This window comes from Pteropus vampyrus, unplaced genomic scaffold, assembly GCF_000151845.1.
Source record: "Pteropus vampyrus isolate Shadow unplaced genomic scaffold, Pvam_2.0 Scaffold22, whole genome shotgun sequence".
Lineage (NCBI taxonomy): Eukaryota > Metazoa > Chordata > Mammalia > Chiroptera > Pteropodidae > Pteropus > Pteropus vampyrus.
The window spans coordinates 7,337,304-7,347,980 of record NW_011888803.1 but is presented as its reverse complement, the minus strand read 5'-3'; the positions used below and the strand labels follow the sequence as shown (position 1 = coordinate 7,347,980).

Below are 10,677 nucleotides of genomic sequence, written 5' to 3'. Positions count from 1 at the left end.
TTAAAGAGGATTTTATGAATTTGACCTCAAAGGCAAGGGAGGTAAAAGCAAAAGTAAATGAATGGGACTACATCAAACTAAAATGCTTCTTCTCAGCAAAAGAAATCATCAACAAGGTAAAGAGACAATTATCCAAATGGGAAAACATATTTGCATGCAACGCCTCTGATAAGGGCCTAATATCCAAAATATACAAAGAACTCATATGACTCAGAAATGATCCAAACAAAAATGGGCAGAGGTCCTGAACAGACACTTCTCCCTAGAGGACATCCGAATGGCCAAAAAATATATGAAAAGATGCTCAATATCACTAGCTATTAGGGAAATTCAAATCAAAACCACAATGAGATACCATCTCACACCTGTTAGAATAGCTATCATCAACAGGACAAGTAATAACAAATGTTGGAGAGGATGTGGAGAAAAAGGAACCCTCATACACTGCTGGTGGCAACCACTATGGAAAACAGTATGGAGGTTCCTCAGAAAACTAAGAGTGGATCTACCATATGATCCAGCAATCCCTCTACTGGGAATTTACCCTAAAGACTTGAAAACCCATATCTGAAAAGATATTTGCACACTGATGTTCATAGCAGCTTTATTCACTGTGGCCAGGACATGGAAGCAACCGAAGTGTCCTAAGATAGATGATTGGCTAAAGAAGCTGTGGTACATATATACAATGAAATATTACTCAGCCATAAGAAGAGATGAAATACTGCCATTTGCGACAACATGGATGGAACTCGAGATAATCATGCTAAGCGAAATAAGCCAGACAGAAAAAGTTGAAAATCACATATCACTTATATGTAGGATATAAACCTAAAAGCAACAAATGAATAGGACAAAGAAACAGAGACTCATGGACATGGACAATGGACTAGTGGTCACCAGAGGGTAGGGAGTAGGGGAGGAGAGGAGAGGTAGACAGGATAAAGGGAGTCAAATAAAGCGGTAGAGGGTAAGTGAAGTGAGTAAAGGGGATCAAATATGTGGTAGCTGAAGGAAACTGGACTTTGGGTTGTTATCACACAATAGAATATATAGATGTCAAATTATAATGTACACCTGAAAATTATATAATTGTATTAACCAATGTTACCCCAATAAACTTAATAAAAAAAAAGGAAGACAAAGAACACCTGTTACTACTGATACAGAAAAATCCAACACAAATGAACACGTAGAAACATCTACAAAATAATCCAGCATTCACAGTTACTTTTTAAAAACCTTGAAAATTTAGAACTAAAACAAAACAAACAGGCAGCTATAAAGCAGAGAAAAACTTAATAATATTCTCAGCCTAGATTAGATATTATTAAGCAAGATTTTGCAGTTATTAAGGAACATCATAAATCAAAACTTTAATAGCTCAGAATAAAAATGTATAAACAACAGGAAGATATGAAATGGAAGTTGGCCAAACTGAAGAAAGAAATTAAAGGAAAAAATGTCTCAGAGATAAATAAATTTGCAGGTATTCAAGGAATAGATATGACCAAATATACAGTAAGGAAAATGGAGAATAAAGATAAAAGGGCCAAAGAAAATGAAACAAAGAAAATAGTAAAATAGATCAGAGAGAAAGTAACATAAAGAAGGTAAAGAAGATCTAAGATAAGCCTAATCGTGGTCTCTGAGAAAAAAACAAACAAACAAAAAACAATGAAATGGCTGCTATTTCAAATGTTTTTTAAAATTAATTATTTTAAAAAATTAATTATAATTTTTAAAAAACATTCTTAAAACAAAGGAAATCCTGATTTTCATACTGAAAGTGCCCACATATACCCAGAAAAACCTGACCTAGAATTCTCAACTGAGATATAGCCTGGTAAAATTATTACACCTTAAAGGAATCCTCTGGCCTTCCAGACCAAAATGCTCAGTTTACTAGGAAAAGAAAATGAGGGTGGCCTCACACTTTTTAATAGTAACATATAAAACAAGACATCAGTAGAGAAATATTTTAAAGAAATTCAAAGGAAAAAAGTATAAGCTGAGGATGTTATTGCCAGGGAGAGATATAGAGCAGGGATAAGCGAACTTTACTGGTAAAGGACCAGAAAAGAAATAATTTAGGCTTTATGGGCCACTGTCAAAATTCTTTTTTCCTCAATTCTTTACAAATATAAAAAACATTAGTAGGTTGCAGGCTTCACAAAACAGTCTGTAGTCCTTAGTTTGGTCACCCTTACTCTAGATAAAGTTTTTAATGTGGAAGAAGTAAGGGTATATTGTACTAGAATTTTTTTCTATTATAAGTTAAGTTTAATCCAAACAAAAGATGATTGAAATATCTTGTGCAAGAGAACTGGCAGTAAGTGTTGAGTATATTTAATTATAGACCTGAGACTAAAACAGAAGTGGAGGAGATAAGATGAGAAGCATAGGACGTAAATGTTATATTCTTTGACAAAGTAGAAATAACACAACTGAAAATACATGTGAGTAGAAAGGAGAAGAAAAGGTGATTTTGTTTATTGCCCTGAATGGAACAGGTAGGACAATCAAAAGCAGAAGCATTTTTTTTTTAAAGGAGGACTAAGAATACTAGCATAAATGTATTAGTAAAAAGGTAAACGCTAGAATAAAAATACAACCTTTCTAAATACCAGGAAGGAGGAAAAGTGAAAATAAGCCACATAGTAGCAGGTACTAACTATAACAAAATAAAACAACAAATCTGATGATATCAAATATATCAGTCCCATCAATAACGTAAATGGACATAACTAATATACTAAATGAAAAAGATTTTCAGACTGGCTCATAAAGCAAAACCGAACTCTAGGCTGTACATAAAAGACATACCTGAAACAAAGCAATTCAGAAAAGCTGGAAAAAATAAGAAAGAAAGATGGGGGAGTATAAGAAAAATGTAAACGAAAAGAAAGCAGAAAGTAATATTTAACAAGGGATAATTCACATCAAAAAAAGCATTAAATGAGTCCAAGAAGGTTACTTCATAACGCAAAAGTGATAATATTAATATTCACTTAAAAACTTTGTGCCAAATAACACGTAGAAATCTAAATCAGAAACCATAGGTGATATAAGGATAAAAAGTAATGCACTAATAATAGGAGATTCTAAGGTACTATTTTCAGTCTAAGACATAGCAGGAGAATGTGGAAAAAAATAAGGATATGAAATACTTTAACAATGTATTCAGCAAGGTACACTATAAACATGGCTCAGAATAGAGGAAGATATTTGCAACATACATAAGCACCAAAGAACTATCATCTTTCAGAGTATGTCAAAAACTCTCACTAATCAGAAATATATGGCAGACAACTCAATAGAAATACTTGAAAAGGTACTTCCAAAACAAAATTATCAAAATGGAGTCTATAAAATATAAAATTGTCATAAACTTTATGGGTAATTTGAGAAATTAAAATTCAAACCAGTGAAATAGCATTAAGCATCCACCAGACTGACAAAAATTTGAAAACATGAAGTTAGTATTTTTTTTGTTAATATCCAGCAATACTAGAACAATTATTTGTGGACAGTAGCAAGCCTTTGCTCCAAAACGTATTAAATTAAAGATCTGTGGCGGCTCTGAGCTGTGATTCTCCTACCAGGGCGTGTAGGAGACTCCATTCAGCATTCCAATCCATGACACATCAAGCATCATTGGATCAGCCGGACATTAAAACACAAGTGGTGGCAGCACTACCTGCAATACCTCTTAGATCACCTTGTGAGCCTTCTCTTGCTTTGGGCCCACTCAAAGTTGGCAGCCTTTTAGAATACTTAATTAAAAAAAAAAAAAAAAAAAAAAAGGATTGACACAGCACATCCAAATGCGGTAAATCTCTCTCCAAATTCCAAAGAGGTCACAAAGTGACTCACCCTCAGTGGGAGCTGGAGCAAGATACAAAAGCCTGGCTTTCACTTTAAAGGGCATACCTCAACATGTCCCAGACCACAGAACTTCCAGAGATTTTGCTGAATTGGCAGTTTCCTGAATTTTCTAGAGGCTTATCTCCCATCCTCTAACCTCTAAGGTCAGAAAATTTAGACATTTTAATCTTCAGTTTCATTTGAATTTCAGTATAAATATTAGGTTTCAATACAACATTTAAATAATCATCTTAAAATCATACCTGACCACAATCTCTTCTACTGATATTAATTCTATCATCTTCATTATTCCAAAGAAACTGACTTAAAGGAAATGAAAGATTTGAAAGTCATATTAAAAAATGATTCCATAAATATTAGCTTTTCATATTTTATATATTTCATTTCATCTTCCATAAACATATATATAACATTAAAATTTTTAAAAGTGAGCCTGAGACCATTATCATATTATCTTTCAATCTCATTAACAATCAATGTAAACTACATTTAGTATTAATAATAAAATCGTATTTCATTATATTATAGCTAAATTCGAATCATAGTCCAATGTCTTTTGTGAGGTAAAATAACTGGAAATTTTGTAAACATATTTGTTTGTAGTTCTTTTGTGAATAATTGATTATAAAATTCCTTATGTTAATTTAAAAAGGCTAATATATGCAGAACTGTTTAAGTACTATAATTTTAAATGAAATGATACCAATGTGAAATGAGAGAAAAATTAGTTCTAAGAAACACAAACGAAGATAAATTTTTCTGACATTAGGTTGCCCTTGATGACAAAATGATTGCAACAGAAATAAATTTAATCAATAAATTATCCTTAATTTTTTGGAGAACAATGCTATTATATAACAGTAAAGATCAGAATCATGGTAATTTTAATTTAAAATATCACTAATTTCATTCATATCTTTTTCTAGTTAGAAATCCTTATAACAGTACCCTGGATATCTTACTTTTCTTATAGTTTAGATTATGACATGTGGAATGAATATTTATACTAATTACCTTTTTTTGTTGCTAAAATAATCATTATTTGAACCTTCCAATGTTCCTAGCAATTTAGAATTTCTGAATTGATATTTTCCAGTTTGGTTTCCTTTTGGAGTGTCTTTTCTCCCAGCTGATGTTGATGTTTATCCATGGCAAATAGAGGTCAAGAAAATATTAAAATAAAATTTGTTTTTATATATACATACTATTATCTTATCCTATAGTTCAGAATATCCATGAACTTTATCATACATGATACAAAGAAACAATTTCCAAAATTAATTTACACACACACACACATACACACACACACACACTCCTATTGCAAAATTTGTTTCTATGTACAATGTGAATCTGTAAGAGGTGGGTAAGTTGGATTTTACTCAGACTTAATTGTCTTCAACTTTTAGTTCAGCTTTTGCCCAAATAATCTTTTCAAGTAGTATTCTGAGGGACCTGGTGTAAATATAGGGTATATAATGTCATTTTTATTTCACATACATTTCTACTTATTACATCTCTCTTCATTTTAGCAGAATTTTTCCATATAGGAAAACAACACAACCTGTCTTTAAAACACTATTAACACTAATATTCTATATGATAATATCTACATGATCTATATGAATAAAAGACCCATGAACTTGACAGTGATAATGTAGATTTTTCCCTCCCTTGGAGAAATCAATTTTTTAATTTTAAAAAATTAATGAGTCATATTAATATCTGAAAAGTCATTTTACAAAAATTGCCACAATATTTTGCAACCTAAAGGCCATATTGGTTTAATTTAGTCTTGCTGCTACCATTTATTTCCCAGTTGGAACTGGAATAATCATTTAAGGACAACAAACAGAAATTTTCTAAAAGATATATTCAATGCAAAATAAACAAACAAACAAAAATAGATATGCTAGTTATTTAAGAGCTAATTGTAAAATACCACTCCCCCAAACCACCTCATAAAAAAATGCAAAACTCAGTTGATTCTGAGTTACATTTTGATAGATATATAGGACATGTATTTCTTATTCCTAGTAACAGTTTGAAGCATGATACACTGCACCTTTCAACAAAAAAAGGGAGTGATAACTGTGAAACTATGTTTTGAACTATGAGATGTTTACCTGGCAAAGAAGAGAGTGAAGAATTTAAGCAAAGAAAATGGCATTTGCAGGACACAGTGTTTTAATGTATATAGCATTTTTGGCAATAAAGAAAAGTTCAGTTTGACTCTAGCACAGTCAAACAACAAGAGTTTTAGTCAAACAACAAGTTCAAGTCACAGCAGGTGTGACCCAAGGTAAGTTATTTCTCTAACTTCAGTTTCCTTATCTCTAAAATGGCATAGTGCATATAAAGCACTCAGCACAGTACCCAATCCTTAGAAGTCTCTTCAAATTCTGATTTCCATTCCATTGCATTTATTTCAGCTCTTTATTACCTTGGTCTACTCTTCATATGGTCACCTAAGTTGTTTTTCTGGAACTTAAATCTAATCCTGCCACTCCTGCTAAAAACTCCAGATGGAATCCCATTGCCTACATAATTCCTTAGCTTTGTGAGCAAGGCTCTTGCAGTTCAAGTCCCTATCTACCTCACCAGTTAAACTTCATGGTACTTGTTCCTCCCTGCCTACCTCCAAACTATAATAATAATAGTACTACTATTAATAATAGCTAAAAATTATCAAATCAACTATCATATTAAGCAAATCCTGAAAGCTCCCATTCATATCATGATCTATGTGACGGAAGCCTTCTGGAGTTAGGCACTGAACAATTTGCACAGATAAACATTTGCAACCCTGGGTTTGAAGTTAGAGTATGAAAGGTTCTTTATGCCATCTTAAGGAACTTGGGCAATTAGTAGTAATCAGTAAGTCTTTCAAAAATTTTTAAGCAGGAAGATAAATAATCCAACGTATAACAAGAAGAATGATGCATTCTAGAGGATAAACTGGAGAAACTATTTTTAACAATATCTAAATTAAATTGTGGCTTTCCTTTTATACTGCCCATATTTGTAAGGCCAGATTTGCCTAGAATTTGCTAACAGACCTGACTGCTAAAATATACTATAACAACCTATTTGTCTTTCCCATTCCAGTTGCAATCACCTTCCTGATTCTTGTTAAGAAGCTCTTTCAAAGTGTTTTCTAAAAAACTGGGATCTGTTCCAGGTTCTTCCTTTGACAAAGTGACACTAACTGGTCTGTGGATTATTCCATCAGCCTCAGCAACACCATTTTTAGTTTGCCGCTCATCTAAAGAAAATGTTGACGCTGAATAAAAATTTCCTAAATGATCCATTATAGGAAGCAAATATAATTCTGGTTGAGGAGCCTAAAATATATAGAAAAATTTAAATAATTAGTTTGTAATTAAAAAACAGTAAGTTAAAAAATTAGCATAAATTTAAAATGTCACATTACATACATATGGAGGAGCAAAGGATTTGAGTTTCAGTTCCGATTCTTGCTTTGCCTTCACCTAGAAAGAAAGAAATGAGAAAAAAATTGAAGCTTTTGTAATGTTTTTCAACCCCTTACTCTTTTTGCAGAAGGTACATATCTACAACACAGAAATCAAATCTAAAAGCTGGTAACTAAGGCAAGATTCTAGAAAATGTAGAATATAATCGTTTTCTATTTGTTGTACTAAACATAATAGAAATTCTATGTTATTTAATAATAATCAGTATGACTATCACTTGCATGAACTTGCTATGTGCCAGGTACAATTCTAATTGCTTTACATATATTATCTGAGTTAATTCTCACAATTCCATGTGATAGGTACACATATCTGTCATTCACAGACAAGACTAAAGTAAAGACAAGTTAAGTAACTTCCCAAGATTTTATAACTAAGAAGTTTCCAAGCTAGGATTTAAAACCAGGTACTCTGACTACAGAGTCCAACCTTGTACACTTTATTTCCTAAATATTCAATCTATAGAGTTTATTTGGTGTTCATTCATTCAACAAATACTGACAGCATACTGTGTGTCAGGCTGTGTTCTATATGGTGGGGAAACAACAGTAAACAGGCAAAAATTCCTGCTCTCATGCAGCTTCCACTCTACTTGGGAGAGCAGATACTAAAACAAACATGATTTAGGATAGGAATATGTGATTTATGAAAATAAAACAGAATGGTAGAATAGAGTAACTTTGGAAAAATTAAAAGGGTCAGAAATGGCCCTTTTAAAAGATAATACTTGAGGCTCATGAGACCTGAATCATGAAACGAAGAACCTATATTCAGGCAAGTGTAAAGACCGTAAATCAAAAGTGAGTTTGCTGGTGAGAACAAAAGGACGATTTTCGTGTCTGAAGTAGAGAACCATGGAAAAAACTGTAGAAGATGAAATCTGAGAAGCAGCCTATTCCTTAGGACCTGTTTATCTCTTGCCTAACTGCTACCAAATTTCCCTGGTTACAGTCTCTGCCTCTAGTCTCTTAAGGCTCTCATCATGTCATTTTTTACTCAAAAACTCCAAGACTTTAGAAAAAAAAAATCTAAACTCATTAATTTGGCACTCAAGACCTTCAACAAACTACTTTCACAACTTGTTCCCTTTCACACAATCAATGCTCCAGGAAGAAATGAACCACTTACTCTTGCTTAGCTGCCTGCTTTTCCACTCCTGTCCTTATTCTATTTTCTCTGCTCAGCTTTTCCCACCCAACATCTTTGCAAGTTCAAATATTTATCTTTCAAGATCCAAACTAATATTGCTTCTTCCTCAAAGTTCTCCATCTTCCCTCTTCTCTTGCTGGAAGTAATCTCTTTTTCTTCTGAATATACATAATAGGATATTTTAATTATGTATTTTATCTTTACTGCTACACTTTAAGGGCAGAATCCACATCCTTTTTTTCTCATTGTGTACATAAAAAACATCAATAAATAATTGTTGAACATAATAAAATATTAGAAGAATTTTAAAAGTTAACTTAAAATATCTTTAAGGTCCCTTCCAAACAAGTATTCTGTGATTGATATTTTGTAATTTTACATACCATCAAAAAAAACAAATGAACCAGAAAGTTATGAGAGTTCTTTCTTTTCTTTCCCATTTGAGGAAAACTAACCTAAAGATCAATATTCTGCCATACTAAATGGAACTCTAATGACAAAACCTTCAAATCTAGCTGCTGATTCCAAGAATTCCACATAGCAAATTCTTCTCTATAGTACTACTTTGGAGGGAAATTTTTTTTCTATTATCATTCACTATTTAATTTGTTCAATAAACATTTAAATGCCCCTTGTCAGACACTGGTTATAAATGAAATAGTGAATAAAATAAAGTCCCTGCTCACAAGGAGCTACAGTCTAATGGCAGAGTTAAATGTTAAATGAATAATCACATAAATATGTAATAATTATATAGTATGTTAACTAGAGTGGAATAGGAATATACTGCATTTTTAAAGAGTTTACATATGAAAAATATTGATTAAAGAAATAAACTTAATATAGATATGAGAAACCAGAAATTTTGAGATCTGATGACTTACTGGATTGAGAATTTCTGCTAGGAAAACTCTCTACTTAGAAAATCCTGCCACTAAATCAAAGAAACTACAAATAGGAGTGTTCAATACATAATAGCTGATACAAAATAATTTGTTGGAGTCATTTCATTTCACACCAAACAAGAATAGTTGTGACCCAACCAATGAGAAATTATTTTTCTTCAGAACAAAAACACTTGTTTAAAAAACTTTTAAACACTGTCTTTAAATTTAAAAATATGTTACTTATATGATCACATTTTAAATTGTTTTCTTTTTCTTCCCAAGGAAATTTACACGCAAAAATACCCCCATTGTTTTAATGCCTGATAACATGCCAATAAACCCCATCTTTTCTTGATGATCTGTGCACTTAGTGATATTTCTATTTTGTTATGATTGAGATTACATATCTCATAGTGCGTTAAGGAGCTGAGTTGATAAGCATTTAAAAAAAACATAATTTGTTAAGGTATGCTTTTCTTCCATCAAAAAAAAAACAACTTACCACAGCTAAATTATTTCCAATGCATTTCAGATATAAAAATTTTTCTGCAACAGCATCTTCACCAAGGAACTCACCAAGATGCTCCCTCAGGGCTTGCAAAGTAAGGTGAGGAGATACTCTGAAATATCATGACATTGCCTTATAATGTAAAGCAAAATGAATTTCAGCCATACTAAAGAATAGTAACCTTACTCAGCTATCTCAAACATAATTACTAATTTAATTTATCACGTATAGCTTAATATATTGTTTTTCTACATTGCTTGGTACTTTGTAGGCCTTCATAAGTATTTTAAAAATAAATGATTAAAAGTCTGCCTTTTAAAAATTATGTAAACGAACACCATTTATAAAAGTTCTTTTTGTACTGAAAAGGAAAATGCTTGTCTACTTATCCACCTCCAAATTTTATTATTAGAACAAAACTTTGCTATGGAATTTATATACTTTTAAACATATATTAAAGAATGATTTAGGCATAGATATTTATTTTGGAAATCAGACAGAATTAGCTAGTGCTTAAAAACTTCTTTGATGATTAAATGTTATCCGATTCCACATCTTTGCTTATTAGGGATACTTCATTCCTTAATATTTAAAGTTTAAAGCCATCATTTATGCTATTTTTCTGAGTTCTTGTTTTTCTAGATCTTACAGGAAACATTATCAACAAATATTTACTGAGCATCTATTTTGTGTCAGGCATTGTTCTAATGGATGGGAATACAACAATCAACAGACAAAAATCTCTATCTTT

The 10,677-nt window shown here is 31.8% G+C and overlaps 1 protein-coding gene across 1 annotated transcript in view; it reads right to left on the bottom strand.

The window, feature by feature from the left end:
* Nucleotides 1–10,677, bottom strand: part of SPATA1 (spermatogenesis associated 1) — a 34,262-nt gene that overhangs the window by 16,259 nt on the left and 7,326 nt on the right. The window contains 5 exon segments of the mRNA XM_023528129.1: nt 4,131–4,191; nt 4,903–5,017; nt 7,007–7,232; nt 7,326–7,379; nt 9,921–10,038. Coding sequence (XP_023383897.1) covers nt 4,131–4,191; nt 4,903–5,017; nt 7,007–7,232; nt 7,326–7,379; nt 9,921–10,038 — 574 coding nt within the window.